Source organism: Larimichthys crocea, chromosome XIII, assembly GCF_000972845.2.
Source record: "Larimichthys crocea isolate SSNF chromosome XIII, L_crocea_2.0, whole genome shotgun sequence".
NCBI lineage: Eukaryota > Metazoa > Chordata > Actinopteri > Sciaenidae > Larimichthys > Larimichthys crocea.
In genome coordinates this window covers 17886083-17904731 of record NC_040023.1, presented here as the reverse complement: position 1 = coordinate 17904731, position 18649 = coordinate 17886083, and the positions used below count along the sequence as shown (strand labels likewise).

General features: G+C 44.1%; 1 protein-coding gene across 2 annotated transcripts in view; it reads right to left on the bottom strand.

The window, feature by feature from the left end:
* The window catches only part of kif13a (kinesin family member 13A), a 33441-nt gene that overhangs the window by 1866 nt on the left and 12926 nt on the right, over positions 1-18649 (bottom strand). Inside the window, exons 4-39 of one of the 2 annotated variants that reach the window (XM_019255156.2) lie at positions 18500-18560; positions 17548-17640; positions 16411-16591; positions 14739-14826; positions 14041-14175; positions 13812-13924; positions 13599-13710; positions 13194-13406; positions 12966-13076; positions 12733-12867; positions 11732-11862; positions 11365-11451; positions 11103-11278; positions 10177-10396; positions 9336-9498; positions 9045-9188; positions 8811-8960; positions 8475-8639; positions 8198-8371; positions 7941-8092; positions 7732-7864; positions 7402-7548; positions 6818-6850; positions 5756-5855; positions 5507-5633; positions 5356-5411; positions 5145-5269; positions 4396-4572; positions 4225-4317; positions 3968-4120; positions 3783-3860; positions 3305-3355; positions 2977-3064; positions 2708-2859; positions 1814-1990; positions 219-1422 (exon numbers count right to left, since the gene is read on the bottom strand). In XM_019255156.2, the coding sequence (XP_019110701.2) occupies positions 219-1422; positions 1814-1990; positions 2708-2859; positions 2977-3064; positions 3305-3355; positions 3783-3860; positions 3968-4120; positions 4225-4317; positions 4396-4572; positions 5145-5269; positions 5356-5411; positions 5507-5633; positions 5756-5855; positions 6818-6850; positions 7402-7548; positions 7732-7864; positions 7941-8092; positions 8198-8371; positions 8475-8639; positions 8811-8960; positions 9045-9188; positions 9336-9498; positions 10177-10396; positions 11103-11278; positions 11365-11451; positions 11732-11862; positions 12733-12867; positions 12966-13076; positions 13194-13406; positions 13599-13710; positions 13812-13924; positions 14041-14175; positions 14739-14826; positions 16411-16591; positions 17548-17640; positions 18500-18560 (5698 nt within the window). The remainder of the gene's footprint in view (positions 1-218; positions 1423-1813; positions 1991-2707; positions 2860-2976; positions 3065-3304; positions 3356-3782; positions 3861-3967; positions 4121-4224; positions 4318-4395; positions 4573-5144; positions 5270-5355; positions 5412-5506; positions 5634-5755; positions 5856-6817; positions 6851-7401; positions 7549-7731; positions 7865-7940; positions 8093-8197; positions 8372-8474; positions 8640-8810; positions 8961-9044; positions 9189-9335; positions 9499-10176; positions 10397-11102; positions 11279-11364; positions 11452-11731; positions 11863-12732; positions 12868-12965; positions 13077-13193; positions 13407-13598; positions 13711-13811; positions 13925-14040; positions 14176-14738; positions 14827-16410; positions 16592-17547; positions 17641-18499; positions 18561-18649) is intronic. The other variant, XM_019255160.2, reaches the window with a different exon arrangement.

Below are 18649 nucleotides of genomic sequence, written 5' to 3'. Positions count from 1 at the left end.
GGTTGTTATTTGTTTGTTAACATTAACATTTTTATGAGCATAGCCTACCTATGTTTTAGTTATTAGAGTGTGATCGAAATATGTAATTAGTGGAAAAATAAACTTGTCAGTGCTCTCTGGTGGACAAACTATGTGATGACAACACCTCAAAATATGTCAAGCTAAAAGTCTCACATAGTATATACAGTATGTATTTGTTTTTGTTTTTTGAGACTCACCCACTGCCATGTCAAGCTTCACACCGATCCAGATCCCCTTAGCAAACTCCACCCCTCCAACATAGTGGACCGTTCCTCTCCTCTTCCCCACCCACACCTGCTCCCCAGGTGCCATCCAGTCAGGAAGCTGAGCCACAGGGGTGTTCTCGTCTCCACTGGAATCGCCTGATGGCTCTGCGCTGCTCGGGTTTGGGCTGGGACAAGGACTACCGTGTGGCAGATCTCCCTGGGCTGGCTCCTGGATTGGAGGTTCGCCTCCTGCTCGGGAGGTCGGGGCAGAGGATTGGGCTGTAGATAAAGGAGTGACCAGGGATGGTGATGCTGGAGATGGAGCTGGGATTTTGTCAGGCACAGATAGTGAGGCTCTGACTGAAGTGCAAACAGTTGTGTTCGGTGGCACAGCTACATTAACAGAGCCTGTGTTATTTGGACATTTGCATATAGCAGCTGAAGCGTTTTCAGGAAGAGATGTGTTGATGATACCAGAGACATCAGAGGAGTGTTGATTGCCTGTCTCACATGTTTCTACGTTATCTGGTCCCTTCTGCTGGTTTGTAGAGAACTCCAAACCCTCGCGCTTCCATCCCTCTGTAAAATGTGCTAAATCACTTTCTCCAAAACTATCATCAGCCCCTTTAAAGTCAGTGAACTCCTGGCTGGTACTGAGAACATAGTTGTGAGGCACAAAGGACTTTAGCCGCTTGTCTGTGCAATTAGGGATACTGACAGGCGAGGAGGCAGAATGGCTGAGCAGATCCTGAACTCCAGCTGCCGAGAGAGGGGGCTGCTGGGTGTCACTCCCTGCAGAAACACTTTTGGGAGAGGAACCTCTTCCAGCAGGACAGCCGAGAGGTTCATGAGGGTCTCTGGAGGTGCAGCTGAGGTGGTCAGAGCTCTCGCTGGCACTGAAAGGCATGTCAGACAGTGTAGCGTTGGAGGCACTGTGTGAGAAATAGCCGCTAGTGCAACTGCTGGCTGTGGGGCTTCGAGGCGCCTCTCTCTCTCCACTCCCACCTCCACACCTGCTTCCCTTCAAGTCAGAGCGGGAAGACACAAAGCCTTCCTGGTTCTCAAGAGTGGCGTTGTAGATCTCAAAGTTTGCAAAGTCCTCTGGGATGTAAGGCTGGAAGTGGCCGTGGTCGAGAGGGACCGGATCGAGAGTCAGGGTGATGTCCACATCCGTCTCCTCGTCCTCAGAGTCCTGCTGATCAAAACAACAGCAACACGACAAAAGACACATCCCACCAGACATGATGTCAGCAAAAGATTGTATGGCGCTAAATAGACACTGTTTTTTGAAGTGAATGAAAAAAAATGGAAACATTATGGTGAAGTGCGATAATGGGACATGGAAAAATGACGAGTATGAATAATGTAGTGCGATAATGGGACATGGAAAAATGACGAGTATGAATAATGTGGCACGTGTTTCTTAGCTTTGCTTTAAGGTGTTTGCTGCTCTGTTGTAATCATTAATGGGTTCAAATCTACTGGTCTCACTGGTGATGTTGGGGTTGAAAGAGATATCCATCATGGGTTGTATGTGTGTCTAAAACTCTTACAGTATCCATCACAGCGGTGTGTGTAGCACTTACAGCAGTGTGTGGCAGTGTGTGGTTGAGTTTTCTGCTGGTGGGGGTGGTGGTGGTGGTGGAAGTGGAGGTGGAGGTGGAGGTGGAAGGCTTGCAGTGGCCCTCGCTGCCTGCCCTGGGCCGGCGCCAGGGGCAGGGAGGGGGGAGCAGTGCAGGGCTGTCCACACATGAGCGCATGCTCTGTGGATGGGTCAGAACAACAGCAAACACTTCACACACACACACACAAAGCATGCATGGAGCTGGGCAGGCCAGTTACACAGTTAGTGCCATGCAGTTGAATATTTAACAAAAAAAATGTATTTGAAGTGGCCTAAGTGTGAGTACTTTTTATTTTCTTGTGAGCAGTATGCGCACATGTTTGTAGTCTTAACCCTCTTTTTCTCGCATCCTCACGGAGCAAGTACCTTCACCACTTTTAGTCCACTTCAAGCACAGATGAAAACAAATATGCAAGGTTAGTTTCAATGGTTGGAACAGCCACAGACTCTGAAAAATCCAGTTATCACAAACAAAATCAGGCATGACTGAGCATAGCTCTGTCTAACTGAGTGTTATGGCTATCCACAGTTGAAGTCGTGCTCCTGTGAGTCATACTCTTTCATACAATACGTAGCAGTACCACTGTGTTGTTTTTTGTGGTCCAGTCACACAGCAAAGCCATTTTCACAAAAAAATCTTCAGGCAGCTTTGGACAATTAGTATTTTTGTGTTGCTGTAAATGTCAATATGTTTACCATGTTGTGGATGAGATATAATTTGATATGATAAATGACACGGTCAAATGTAAAAATGGTGCAACAAGAATATGTGGGACTGGGAAAGTGAAAAAACACATGAAAAGACATGATTACTCCCTCTTTTGAGATAGAGTGACTTTAACACCTTCTTCCTTACCTCTTGTCCCAGCAGTGGCCGGGCCTCAAGGACTTTCTTCGCCTTGTTCTCCTCTTTGACAGGCAGCAGAGATTTGAGGAACTTAGGTGGCTGAGGCGAGAGGGCTTTGAAGGGGCTGGAGTTGAAAAACGTGGGGCTCTCTGGAACCAAACCTGTATGTGAACATTGAGTGGTTAAAATATAGCAACACGAACACTGATTCTTCTACAAACAGAAGTCATGACACAATGCAGCTGCTGCACATCTGCTGCTTCTGTTCTGTAGTTTACCTGGATTCTCCTTGCTTTTGATGGGTGTGGTGCAAAGTGCGCCCTCCGGGAGGGTGCAGTTGGTGCTGTCCACATGATCACAGTGATCCTAGACAAAAATGCACAGCACACACTTTACTTTTTTATCCCAGCTACAGGCTTCAGGGCTAAAGACGAGACCCCTAGTGTAAAGGTGTGAAAAATTCTGTATAAAAACTTAAAAAAGTATGATTTCTATGATCAAATGTGCAATTATGACAAGCAGTATTTAGCTCAGAGCAAGGCTATTACAAATATTTAATCAGCCGAGAGTAGTTGTTGTTGTGATCAGCGTTTACACCCGACTTACCTTACAGTCTTCATCCTCACAACCAGTCAGGTCTGTTTTACTACATGAGGACTGAAGAACAAGAAACAACATGTTATCACATGTCACATTTTTTTAAAGGATCAGTGTGTAGGATTTAGTGACATCTAGAGGTGTAGTTGCTGATTGCAACACTCTTGTCTCATCCTCTCCTTCCTAGTGTGAAGGAGAAACTACGGTGGCCACATAATGTGTGGAAAATGCCTGATATAGAGCCAGCGTTTGGTTTGTCTGTTCTGAGCTACCGCAGAAACACGGCTGCTCTGTAGAGGAGGCGTGTGTAGACCCGTTCCAAGGAAAGAAAATACATAATAATACATAATGATTCTTATTTTCAAGTGATTATACACTAATGAAACAGTGTTATACATTTTATATTCCATTTTGTGAACACTGGACCTTTAATAACAATTATTTCCATATGTTTCTTGTTCAGTGTAATGAGTGATGTATTCATTACATGCTGTACATTTGGTGTGCTGATACTCCTTCTTAGGTGTCTCCCCTTGGCAGTGAGTGCTTCCTTAACTGTCACAGCCTTCAGGGGGGGAAAAAAAAGAAGAGGTAGACAAAAGGTAAATTATTTACAGTGCACTAAATCACACTTTGTGCTAAGGCACATATGTATAAAGATGTATAAAATACCTGTCGTAGCTTCTCCAGGCTGAGGATGTTCTCTACTTCCAGAACACCCCGTGTGTATTTCTCTATGTAGGTTTCTCCGTCCTGAGTCTCCTCGCTGTCCCCACGAGCAGCCATGAGGGCCAAGGTTTCCCTTTCCTCTGGCTCCTCCGAGGCCTGGAAGATTAAAATGGTTATTTGTCACACATCTGGAAAGCAGCCTTTGATGGATACAGCGGGAGTATAAAATATTGAATTTGATCAGAGATTCAGAGTTGTACCTTTGGTATGTTGGAAACAATGTCATAAGTCACACCACAGGAATAAAGCGTATTCTTTAAGGACATTCTTCGCTTGAGACTCTGAGTGAAACTCTGCAGGAAACAAATGAAAACTGTGTTAATCATTTAAACACAATCCACTGCTGTAAATCTGACCCCTCTCGTATTAACCTGTTTGTTGTAGATGTTGACAGCGATTCTCTTGCGGAGCACCAGCTCCATGGAGGCAGGGTGGCTGAGCTGCACTGTGGCTTTGATGATCAGGTAAATGCGTTCATTGGGAGATGTGATGCGGTTGAGGTGCACAGAATCGTGGATGGATGAGTCCCAGGAGCATACTGCAGACACCTGAGGAATCAGAGGAAGTTATGTTTTATTAATGTGGCTACTCAATCGTCTACAGAGAGAGAATCTGCATGCAGAGACATGGATTACAGTCATGTAGATGGGCTGAAAATCATCATCTCATAACACAATTCAGCTCAGTAAACAGGGTAGCGAATACCGTGTGGTTAAGGCTGCTGCTCAACGTCAAAGAAAATTAAGACGACCTTTCTTTGAAATGCTTGCTTTCATGCATGACGCTGTGCAATTACAAGATTGTGTAATTGTTCAATTATGCACATAATTGCAGGAAGAAATATGGTTGCCTTAAGTACTCTGGCCTGTGTGTGATTATCTGTTCTAGCCACAATTAAAGTAGTAAAATCAGCAAAATTCAACAAAGAGCCTTTGTGAACCAAAACATGATATATATTTTTACATAAATACATAACATACAATCTACACTAGTAGATGAAAATACAAAAATATGGCTGTCATATGACAGACCACAATGAAACTAGGCCTACTTTTGTACTTTTTGTTTGTATTTCCCTCTTTGGCCACTGGATAGCAGTCAAGTCAAACCCATTGCTCACCTCCTCATCACTGTGCCTGATGATGGGCAGATAGAAGAACTGGCTCCCATGCTCCTTCGGCAGGATAGAGTTAACGCCTGCAGCATGTGGGCCGGACAGCTGTTCATTTACTGTCAGGTTATCGGCTGGTGGCATAAAAGACAGTTAGTGTTTTAACAGCAAGAGAGGACGCTGTGAAATTTCAGTCATACAGAGGATGAGTCTGCCTTACCATTTAAATCCAGGAAGAGCACAGGGATGTGAGCTTCCATTCCTGCGGGTGGGGTCCTATAAGGAGTTGATAATGAGGTTAGTGGTTAAAAAAAGAAAGAAAAGAAAAGTGAAGTGAGTCTGACGTTTATGGAAGTGTGTTTTTTCTTTACCAGTCTGCAGGTGCTCCAGGGATGCCGCTGCTGGGTGCAGGTACGAGCACTGCGTTTCTCTCTTCAGTCAGGCCGACCCACTGCTCCACCAGCCGAGCCTCACGCTCAATATCCTCTTCTGACTTTTCTGGATACGCAAATGTAGAGAGACGTGGATGAACATACTACAAATACAGATCAGAGACAGATACAGACCACCCTACAGGTCCTCCATCATGTGGTAGCTGTAACACCTGGCCTGTGACTCACCGTGTTTGTTGATGATTTTCTTGATTTGTTCATCGAGGTACTCTCGGCGTTTAATCAGAGCTTCTGACCAGCGCTCTCGGACACAGTTCAGATCTTCCTCCTGGAACCAGACAGAGAGCAGAATCGGTATCAGCTGGCTCTGTAAGACAGAATTTGCTGTAGGGCAAGGTGAAGTATTAACACTGCAAGATGAGGGTGCACAGGGCTGATCTGTCTGAGGGAGTACCATAATTGCTCCGAAATACTTGTAATATATTAGCCAAGCCAAGTGAAAGCTAATTCTGACATAAGATCCCAAACCCAAGATGTTAAAAATCAGAGCCTCCAGGCCTGAATGTTTGACTGAAAAACAATTATGGTCATATTCTCCAAACACACGCAAATAAACCTCCCTTTAGCCACTTTTACACACATGCACTCACACATACACACTTACATGCGCACTCTAACATATCCTCACATGCAACCACAGCCTCCACCCAAAGTCCTACCTGGATGCACACCAGATCCCTCTGTGTGGGAACCACAGAGAGCAGATTCCTCTTTGCAATGTCCACAGTACCCAACAGACTTCAAAGCCAACCAAAAACACTTGTGACGTCAGCACACTTCCACCATGCAAAGTACTGTAATCATGCAGCCATGCAATGCCCGTGTGATTAAGTGAGGCTTATTATTCCTGCAGCTCTTCAGTAGTGACAAGCAAACAGTAGCATTAGTGTGCATAACCTGAAGGGAAAGGCAAGAGAGAGCGGCACAACATCCCTGGCAGACAGACTGCTGGCTGGGAGCTCAGCCATGGGTGGAACTGTATTTTGCACAGAGGGCTGCCAAAGATGGTTGGTGCGTTTGATAATTACAGCAAAAGAAATCATCTGCATGTGCAGCTGATGTTTATTAAAGCGCTCGTTTAGCTGGTAGAGGCACAGCCCTCCTGCCTCCTGCCTCACATGCCCTCAGCAACAGGCCTAGTCGCAAACACGCGGCCAGTCAGTCGGGGTTCCTTCATGCTGCAGAGTGAACTACAGGGGGAGCAGCAGCAGTGGGAGACTGAGAGGGTACCTGATAACTATCCACATCGTCTTCCACCTCTCTCTGGCAGGAGAGAACACACTCAGTCAAATACGGGGAACGAGAAAGGGCGCTGACATGACAGCTCATTGCTCATTCACCGCTCATGTAACTTTCTAGGAATCTCAATGATGAAGTTACCTCTATGTTTATATGCTTTTAAATAAGAGATCCCTTCAAAGACAGCCTCAGAATTGACTCTTTTTATTATTCTGAATGTTGGAAAATTTAAGAAAAGGATTCCACAACTACTTAGAGTTCATCAAATCGTCGCTGCTTTTTTACATCTGGACATATCAGTGCATGTTAACAGAACAAACAGGGCACTAATGAGCTTGTATATTCCTTGGCCTTTTTTAAGACTCACTGCCAGCCATCCAGATGAACCAGACATGGCACGAAACTAGATATAAACATATTTTGCCTGGATCAGCATAATATAATATTGTATCCCATGAAACAAGCATACTGTTCTCGAAAACACTGTCAATGTCCTGTTTTAATGCAGAATCAGTTACATTTTTCTTAACGCAACAGATTCATCGACTAACAATGTGTATTTGAGTATCACAGACCTGGTAGCTGTCGAGCGGTCTCTGTAGTTTGGTGGAGCGAGCAGACACGCAGCCGATAGAGACAGACAGCAGCGCCTCCACCAGCAGAGGCAGAGTGCCTGAGTTTTGGACCGGCTTCACACACACCTGCAGTCTCCTGGAGTGACCCTGCACGGACAAATCCCCCATAATTCAGCATCAGAGTGCTGCAGCCAGCACTACACTCTCAAAGTACTACAAGCACAAAGCTGTTTAGAATTACATAATTAGTTAGGATTCTTTCAAGTGTGTGTTCGTTGTAGGGCAGCCAGTCTGACCTAAAGGGGAAATTACTCATAGTTTTTCTCTGACCTGTCGAAGTTGGAAAACTCCTCCTGTGCTGATGTCTTTTCCAGGATGCAGCTCCACAGATGAGTACTCTCCCTGCTCATTCAGCTCCTGGATGGAGGTCCATAGCTCGATCCTGCGAGACACCTCATTCCACCTAAACAGGCAAGATTAGTAAGGTGTGACTTGTCAGTGTCTCTGTGGGCCTGTGTGTGCAAAAGTGATACATGTACCTATCTCGGAGGGTTTGGGTCTTGGCCTCTAGTGCGTCCAACTCCCAGAGTGAACGTCCGTTTCCAGCACAGCGGTGACCCCACACTTCTATGGCCAATGCTCCATCTGATATAAACTCCAAAAACTCATCCGTCACATGCACAACATACTCCTGCACAAAGACAAGAGTTGTGCAGTGGAGTTGAAAATGGAATTTAATTTGAGAAATAATGCTTCAAGGTAAGACTTTAAATAACACCAGCTCTCTTTCACTTACCTTGCAGTGATCGAACTGGACAGTAAACTGGGCATCTGGACTTCGAGGTGAGGGTCTGTCTGGGCTGACCATGGGAGGAGCCACGGCGGGCTCACCGTGCTCCCAGAAAGTGTACTGACAGAAGACAAAGTTGGACAGGTTGAGCGGCAGACCCGTAGCCTCCCTGATCCGCACCTGCAGCAACGAGAGAGGCAGAAGCTGAGTCACTGTGCGCTGATGTCCTGTGACAGTCATCTGTTGCTACTTGTCCATTTGTAGACAAAAATAAACCTTTTACCCTGCAGGTGAGCCTCTTGGCCATGTGGACGATCTCCCCGTTGGTGTCCATCACCTCATAGCAGCTGCTCTCACTGGAGTTCTCTGACGAGTCGTCTCCCCCGGACAGGCGCTCTGGTATGGCTCCACTGATTCGCATCAGCTCAATGTGCAACCTGCCCGCTACCTGTGCACACAGGTAGAAAATGTCCCAATAATCTGTAATTCTAACCCATTTGGTCATAAATTTCATATATATATGCCTATCATTATTTTATACGAACCTGATCTATTTTGAAAAGCTGCACCATAAATAATGTATCTGTATATTAATGTGTGTATGCTGGTGTCCCCTTACCTCTCCCTGTTGGCTGATGATAGGTACAGCATATTGCAGTTTGACATCATGGAAAAGGCACTCCAGAAAAATATTGGCCACTCCGATCAGGTTGTGGTTCTCTTGCGCCTCATAGAATGAGTCACAGTGATTACTATTTGCCTTGTTATACTGAAAAAAAACAGAGAAACACCCGGATAAGCCAATTCATTTTTTTTTAACTCATCTTTTCTTGTTTCTCGATCTGCTTTTTACCGTCTCCTCTGTGCCTTCCTTCCAGTCCCTGTAGTGGTCTCTCATATCCACCAGTTTGTTTTCCAGCTTCTCAATAGTCCACACCTGGGTCCCTTTCCCTTTTCTCCGCACCTGAATGGCCGGCTCACTCACTATCGCTCCACGCTATATAAAAACATGTTAACAAATATAAAAACTTCTTATATTTAAGCTATTCACATCTTGCAATATCATGTCTAACAGCAGATAACAATACAGCCCCAATGAGATATGGTATCCTATAGTAAGGTGATGTGGGTGATGAGGTCTGACCTTGCGGTTGGCGCTGAGATTGGCAGCAGGAATCTGAAGGGTGACCTGATAGTCGGTCAGTTTGCTCATCTCCTCTGCCAAAAAGTTGGCTTCTCGCACCAAGGTGTTGGCTTTCACGACCTGCTCCCTGAGTCGAGAAAGGCTCTGACGAAAAAGCTCATCCCTGACACACACACACACACACAGAACACAGAGATCATTCATTCAGGAAGGTGAAGACCTGTTATGTACCCTCGATGTGGATTTAAACGGTGACATTATCCTCATTTAGATAACAACAGCAGAGTTAAGAAGGAAGTTACTGACCAAGATCAGAGCACAGTAACTAAAGCTAACTACCTATCAGTTACACAAATATGAGCTTAGGGTCAAGCACAGGACATGTTGCCATATTGACGATTTTTCAGGAAAGTTTTGATGTCGTAATAATGTTGGATGCTCTCTCAGTCCCCTGAGACACAATTCTGCACTGCTTGAATGTCACAGTACACCAAAGCAAATCAGTGCATCCATTTTTCAAATGATACTTTGAGCTGGAGTGACTGTAACATCTCAGGATTATTACAGGAAGATGACAGGTAGCGTTATTCTACTCCTGATCCCTGCTCACTGTCTAGATCTGGTTTCAGCTCCACACAGCTATCTTTACGGCAAGGAGGAATCTAATAGCATCCTGCCTCACTGAACGGCAATGTGGGGAATGAAACCTGCAGCATCATTGAACACTAAACCAGGTATATCTAAGGATAATGTTGCATTTCACGCCACTCTTGTTAAAGAAATATACTTTGATTTTAAAATGATGCATAATAACAAGTGTGTATCAGTGCACTCCACTAACCGCTCCTCCGTCCACAGTCGCAGCTTGCTGTGTGGTGTGTGCGTCGGGAACGTAAGGCGGTCACTGCTGCTGCGGTGGTGTTGCGGCGTTTTCTCCGGAGAAAGCTGTTGCCGTAGCGACTCCAGCTCCCGCTCATACATCATCCTCTGCTCCTCCAGAGCCGTGCGCTTCTCCTCCAGGTACTGCTTCTCTAGCACCTGGACCACGTTCTGCATCGGGTCTACACACATGAGAAACACTCAAAATTAAATTTAAAAAAAATAATAATTATAGACAAATGCCTTGAAGAGTTCCTCTCATTGGCTTAATTAACCCTCTGGGGTCCCACCAAGACCATTCCTTTGCTTTGCATAGGATTCCTTATTTCAGTCTGTTATCGAGCACAAATCCAAAATATTTCTTGACTCCATTTTCTCAAATGTTTATGGTTTTAAGGTTTTCTCAGTTTAGCATCACTGCTGTGAATTACAGCAGTGATAAAGGTCCTAAGGAAATTATGATGATGATTTTTCACTATTACATGATAATTTTACCACTTTAAAAAAGATTGATTATGAAAATACTTTGAGCCTACAGTATCTGATAGTTTCAGCTGTGGTGTTTTTTGTTCATCCCACCTCAGTTCCACCCACACTGCATCTAACCACAAAAATCTGGATTTTGTAGCAACTCACAAAATAGTCAGCTGATTGTTGCAGTTAACACTGAAAGTGTGCTTGTCCATACTCAAGACCAGGAGATGAAGAAAGAGCAGAGTAATGTTTTCAGGAATGTAAAGAAACAGTTAAATAAAAGATTATTTGTTCAGAGTAGCTGGAACAAGCTGAAGGTTCAGAAACCTTGGTGGAACACACACTGTATACAGCTGTGGCGTTAAAGCCTAAAGGATATTGTAGATTGCAGACGGCAGATTATCCTAATCATACCATTGTTCCCCAGAGTCTTCATTATGACCTCCATCTGGGCAAACTCGTAGCTGTAGTCCTGCTCAGACGAGGCCTCGCTGGCGGTCTCCACATCTGCCTCGACGAAGCTCTCTCTGGGAGAAGCTCTCTCCAGCTCCTTTAAACGGTCCCGCCGCTTTCGTTTAGGCAGATTAATCCTACAGAACAACGGGACATCCAGTCAGTGAGTTTTTCATTTCACGACACATTTTAATGTGGCCACACTTTGTGACTAGTCTTATACCTGAAGAAGTGATTGTTGCCCCATAAGATACGATCTCCGTGCCACAGGTGCACCAAGGAATCAATCATTGTTCCGTTCACACAGGTCCTGCGGAAAACAGAGGAATGAAATTTTAATAATGAAGATGTCAGAAGCATTATCAGATTTGTCTTTAAACGCGGAAAGTTCATAGAAAAAGAACAGTCTCTTTGTAGTGGGAGGGAGAGACATGGCTTTGATATCAAAGCGAGGAGCTCAGATCATAGATTCCTGTACGGTGAGGTCATGTGAAACACTGAGGTCCAGTCATCCATGAAGGAGAGAGACAACATAGAGATACACAGAGATAGGCCGACAGTATGTTGGAGGTAGTTGTATAGTAGCTTACCTGGCGTTCCCTATGGGCATCAGGGTGACATCACCATCTGGGCAGAGCTCCAGGACACAGTGCTCCGGCTGGATACCGATCCCAAACAACTGGATGTCCTGCGACGTGTCTGCGCCCACACGCGTGTGCTCCTACACACAGGTGGAGGACAGATTAAAGAAACTATAATGACAGATCTGAAAATAATTATACCTTATTATACATATATAATTACAGCATCTTCTTCCAACTCTTAGGTTATAACCTTAAAAGCTTCAAACTCTTTCCTAAACCATTTTAAACAAGACATGTTGTCATTGGAAATACATAAAAACTCAATAATTATTTAATTTTCCACAAAATTCAGTAAAACCAAAGCAAAACTAGGCCTAAGTGAAAAAACTTGTTGTCTCTCTCATTGCAAAGGGGGGCGTTGTTAAACAAACATCCCAGCTTCTAGAGGATGTCCTATCCTGCAGCGAAATAACCCACTTGACTCATTCCACACTGATATGCCAGGCTGGCCTGCAGGGCCCAGACAAAGGTCTGTTGTTCTGTACTCTGCACAGGCTAGTTTCTCACATGCCTCTGCCCTTACAGGTTGAGCTAACTGGTTGCCCTCACAATGTGGATCACTGCAACATATGTGGTGCGTTTTAGGGCCTCAGCCGCATGGCAAATATTACGACTGTGGTATGTGGGGTACCAAGGTAGAGGGTCTGTGTTGTTAACAATATAAATGTAAAGCCAGGAAGTGCCTAACTGCTAACTAATCTCCTAAAACGAGACAGTAAATAAATGGTTTGGCTGTACAAACTTGTTCATATATTGTTTGATTTGTGACTTTTGCAGTCACTATAGAATAAAAAGTTGCAGCAGCTGTCACAAGCAACATGGCAACATGTCACCACGATCTTCCACCTGTTCCTGGCCTTCACCTATACAACTGTTTGTAGAGTCAGACTCTAAAAACACCATATTTTAGGCCAACGTACAAAAAGTGTACTCAAAAACTATATTACCTTCAGGTAGTAGACCAGTAGCTCATTCAGGGCAGGATCAGCATTCAGATTGACCAGGAAACACTTGTCTTCACCAACTTTAATCCCTGACGTCTCCAGAGAGATGCCCATGCTTTCCAGCTGCTTCTGACGTTCCTGTAAACATACATAATAACAGTGTGACTATATGTACGTATAAATATGCTGAATTAGAATTAAGGGTTATGGAGTCTGTTTATGACTGATGTGCATACAGTGGCAATCTCCTCTGTCTTTCTCAGTTTCTCCTCCCAGGTGACGGTCATCTCCTGAATGAGTTTCTCAGACTCGTGCAGTTTCTCCTTGAGCTCAGGAGCCTTCATGGACTGATGGGAATAGAAAAAACAATAAGCTAGATCATTACCATGTGGTCGATGACAAATCTGGCACTGATTCATTCATATTATGTGAGCCTCTTCATTCAACCTGATCCCTTCTCTCACCTCGGCCTGAGAAAGCTGAACTTTGAGCTTCTCCACCTCCTCCCTGAGCTCTCTGATTATCCGAGCATTGGGGTCTTCATTCACCACAGCGTGGTTTACGATTCTCTTTGCTCTGTCAGCGTAACGTAGCGTGGACAGAGTCTCCTCGTAGTTATCAGCTGCTGGACTCACTGTGGCTATCATGGCTGTCTTGCTGTTGCCTCCGAGATTGTCCTAAAGACACGAAAACATGTCACAAAGAAGCACGACTGCTAAATCTTTCCTTTCAGTCTGCATGCATGGTGCAAAGATTGGAACATCAAAGGGCAATTTCTGACCACGTTTCAGCACATTTAAAACATGACATGTCATTATAACAACCAAAACAGAGGGCAGTTATAAATATGTGTAATTTGTGGGTCAAACCTTCAGTAGCCAGGTGAGGACCGAGTCTCTGTATGGCACAAACTTGGCCTTCCCCTTTCCTGCAGACTGATCAGCCAGAGCAGAAATCACACAGCCTAATGTGGTGAGAGACCTACAACCACACACACACACACACACAAAATGATCAGTTTTAGCCTGTCAAATGATTCATTGGACTTACATTCAGATGCCTTGTCAGTAAAAAATACCCACTTGTTAATATTGCTGCCCTCTTTGAGTCTCTCTCCAGCAGCTCCAGTCTTGGACACTCGCTCACTTCCTGCCAGATCAACCAGACTCATCTTGCTCACTTTCTCCCCAGAATTCTGTTAACCATCACAACATGAACAGTCAGTCAGACAAAAAAAAAAGAGTGTGTGTTGAGGTCATTCTTATTCAGTAAATTCAGGGAGGAATTGTGAAAGTGGCTGCAAAGACTGACCCCAGACCGCAGGTCATAAAGTGTTTGCGTGACAATGATACTGAAGACGGCGTGCGATCGACTGCTCTCCTCGTTCATGTTGGTTGCTGCAACTGTGCGAGATTTGTTTCCCTCTGACATTAACACCTCAATGTCCTAAAAAAAAACAAGAGAGCGAGGTCATAGAAAAATAAATACTGTTAGGAAAGTTTGAATAAGACACAATTATGAACACAATTCACCGGATCTAGGCAAAACTTGAACATGAGTCATTATGATAACAGTAAAGTGAGACGGTATTCGCACATGGCTGTGTGCCATGTGACGTAGCTGGGTCAAAGCAGGCAGTGGGCTAAAGTTTTGGGCAATACACTGGACTAATATCAGGCAGATCAGAGCACAGACGAACAGGGTGGAGATGTTTAAACTTAATTAAGGAAGGCCCTGCCAAGGCTTGGCATGCAAAGTACACGAAACCCCATGACCACATCCCCACATCAGGAATATGCGTCATTAGAGTTTCAGCACTTGGGAGGATTTGAAACTTAACGGTTATTCCGAATGTAAATCACTGGCTTGACAACTGGTGATACGAAATAAAGGTTTGTCTGCCGCATGCTATAAATCATGTCAGTGCATATGTGAAATATGAGGCCTTTGGTCAGTGATACAGGGTGGCCTCTGGTCACAGTGTGATGACAGAACGGTAAAAGACACACCTCGAAGCTGGTCACAGCCAGCTGAGACAGACCATCCACGTATGGACCCAGGACTTTGTGTTCGCGAACTTTCAGGGACTGTCGGCTCCTTCGAGAACAGAGAAAGCAACACAATGAGTAAAAGAAAGGGAAGACAGAAGGGAGGAATACTCAAAGTTTCCAATTAAGGACATGTGTATGAAAAGAAAGACTGAAGGAAAATGCGAACAGAGTTTTATATTGCACATTTGATTTGACGTTTCTCCCTCTAGGAAGATCTTTTAACCCTCCGAGATCCTATCAATTGCTTTTCCAGTCGTGTGTGATTACTCCCAGACCCCAGAGCGTTAATGTAACACTTCGTAGCACTTGTGGCAGCTCAGCAAATTCTCTCTCTGGGGAAGCTAAAAACATCTCCTCTGATCTTGTGTGCTTAATCAGAATAAATAAAAACTTTTTTGGTTAAGCTCATATGACTCATTTATCCTCCTCTTGGAACGTTAATTCAAATTCATTTCTGGGAAATTAGAAACAGCCTCCTGTTGGTATTTGGTAAGAATGCCTTTCTGTAATAACTTTAATTCTTTATAAATATCTCTGGCAGCAAATCTAAAGATTCATTTGTTATTCTGACTACATTATATTAGTCATGGAGGTGAACAGAATACCTCACATACAATATTGAAATAATTAAATCTGCATCAGCATGCACTACGATTCTTAACAGGAGTTTGATGCCAAGTATGTTACATGAAAAAAACCTTCTGAATGTCTTAAAGGGCGAGGCTGATCAACAAATCTGTGTGTGTGTGGCATTGGCAAACAAATCATTCTGCCGTGTCACAAACTTTAACTGAGGGTAGGTAGGTGTTTCACCAGATGGTGCAGGTGGGGCAAACTGAGGCTGGCTGCCTGCCAGATGTTGATGAGAAATCCTATAGATCAGTAAGAGTCTGTGACTCCCTCTCCACGGCTACAGAACAACTGAGGTTGGCAGAAACCAGGTTCCCTCCTTCCACTCAATCAACAAACCACTGCAGCAGCACTAGCAGCTCATTGCGACAGAGATCCTATTCACGCTTCACTCTATACATCTCATGTCTAGACCAGAGCCAGTGTTTGAATCTTAAAAATCACAGAGGCAGATAAACGGGATGATCTAGAGAGTGTGAAGCTGGTTATATGTGAGAGGAAGTTGCCATCAAAATGGGTCTGGCTGCATCTTTAGACATCTGCAGCACACAGAGCTCTCCACTGTAGTCCCTCTGTGAGGCTCGGCTCACAGGCTTCACTAACAGATGTCCCTGAAACACACTCTTTCACAGTTTGCTCTCCCCTGCAGTCTGTCTGCCAACCCACATCAGACCACGGAGGCAAAGAATGCAGCAGTGTCAGAGGACGACGCTGGCCGTTGTTCTGCAGGAAATGACTGGGTTGAGCTTCCTACTCACATCATTCTGTCGCTGTCTTCCATTCAGGCTACTAGACACAACAGAGCTATAAACAGAGATGCAAACTAACATAAAGTAGGAGCTGACCCAGGGGTCAGTGGAGTGAATTAAGACCTGAAAATGACATCACAGTTTGTGCAGCCAGCTGTGTCTGTCACCTCCAGGCCAAAAGAAGTTAGCTCATTACACTCACATGTGTTTATTCTGAAGCAAAAGTACAAGACCACACACATCAGACTCACCCTTTGGGATCGAGCAGGTCACGGACCTTCTCGTTGTAGATCTCCATGTAGGACACCTCCACCTTAAAAGTGTGGGCCTCGTTCTCCTCTTTGTGGACCCTCTCAAACAGTGAGCAGCAGAGTCGAGGGATCAAACCCGGCTGCTCCCCATTCCCCATCATGGAAAACGATTTGCCTGAACCTGGAGGGACATTGTGGAGTCACATATGATTGAGATAGAGGTCTATAATATGAATAGAAACTGTTATCATTTGGTTTATTAATTTTTGAGCCCATCTGTAGGAAAAATGCCCATCCTGATATAACACACACAATAACACTCTGCATGTTGAACACAATACCACAATACTGTCATGGTAGCTGCTAGTTGTGAAGCCAATTAGCCCTAAGCACAAAGTACAGCTGAGGCCGATGGGAGTGTCATTCGTTTTGCAGCTATTTCGTCATTGACCTGATGACGGTGCTAGAGGAAAAGTCAGGTGATTTTATTATTGTTCATCCTCTGGGGATTATGAATGTGCACGAAATGTCATGACAATCCATCCGATAGTTGTCGAGACATTCCCTCAAAAGCACAAATGTCAACCTCATGGTGGTGCTAAAGTCATTAGGACTGATTGTGTGGGAACCATGATGACTGTATATTTTGGACCAAAATGGTGGACCGACGGACCAACAGTCGAACATTTTCCAAACCTAGAGGTAATGTCGTTAATGTAGTTAAGTTCTTGATTAGACTAATACCGCCTTAGAAAACAGCCAAGTGCTTCTTTAGTTTCCATAACGACTGATGTGGTACTTTTTTCTCGTAAACCAAGTGAATGAAATACTGTCATCGTCACCACTGAAATATTTATGCTCTCTCCTCTTCAAACTTTTCAGTCGGTGTGTCTCTTTACCAAGTGTTTCCCGTCACTGCAGGAAGCGGGATAAAGGAGCTAATTTGATTCGTGGCAAGAAAGGATATGAGTTAAGTGATTCACCAGTGTAATCAGAAATACAAGTCTTCCTGTTCTTTAAACTTTCTCCGGACACATCTGGAGACAACTCGACCTGTGAATATACTTAAAAACTTAACACACACAAAAAAGAAATGAGTGACTCAATGTATTTGATTTCATCTGGATTTTCAGTTACCTGTTTGTCCATAGGCAAATATGCAGGCATTATATCCCTGGAATGCATTTTCAAGTATTCCCTCTCCAAGGCACTTGAAGACAACCTCTTGACCTTTCAGACAAAGAATCAGTCACCATGGAGATTATGGTAAACAGAAAAAACATTTGTTTAAGTACTCTTAGGTGTATTGTCTGCATTTCTAAATTAGTTTAGTGAAATGAATACAGATAAATGTATCAACAAGGGCTTCTAAATAAGAAACAAAGAATAAGATTCATAAAGGTTGACAGATTCCTGTCTGGTCGTGTAGAAAATGTCGGACCGTGTAGAGAAATCTCTTGTGTTGCTCACTGTCGTGCTCCTCCTTTATGGGACAGCTGTTTAATGAGCTAAATAAAGCCTTGGCCTGGGCCCTTGAGGCAGCCCTTCACTGAGCAGATTGCCTTGTCGGTTCAGCACAAAGCAGATGTATGCATTACATTTCCATTACAAAATAAGAGAGAATATGACAAGGAAAATATCTACAATGATTATGTTAATCTGCCTTGGCCGGCAGTAATAACCTCTTTTCTATAGATGCTACAAAAACTGTGGCTGCAACCTTTTCTGCACACCGCTCATTAGAGAAATGAATGGAAGAACAGAATGAATGGCAGCTGAAGAAATTTAATTTACCGTGTGGGTGGGTACATGAGCACAATATATAAATAGAATTGTCCTTGCACTTTTGTATCTATTTTATTGTTTTGAGACAATACAGCGTCAATTTAATGTATTCACTCACAATGCAAATCACCATATGCGCCCACACTGTGCTTTGCTTTGCATTATGCAAAAACAACTTTCCATTAAGTAGGGAGTTTCCCTGTGCTATTGCTGCACAGAGCTCAGCAGATTTTCTTTACATGGGACATGATTTAAGTTCTTTGGTGATGAGTTGAGGATCACTTTCACAGCACTTATGACTCACCAGCATATTTGGGAACGTTAGACTCGTCCATGGACCAAAAACAGTGGTCAAAAGCGAACACCTGCAGGGGAGAAAGCACAGGGAGAGTAAACAAACACTTCTCACACCTGTCCAAGCATGTACAGTACCAACACCACCCGATTTTTCTTA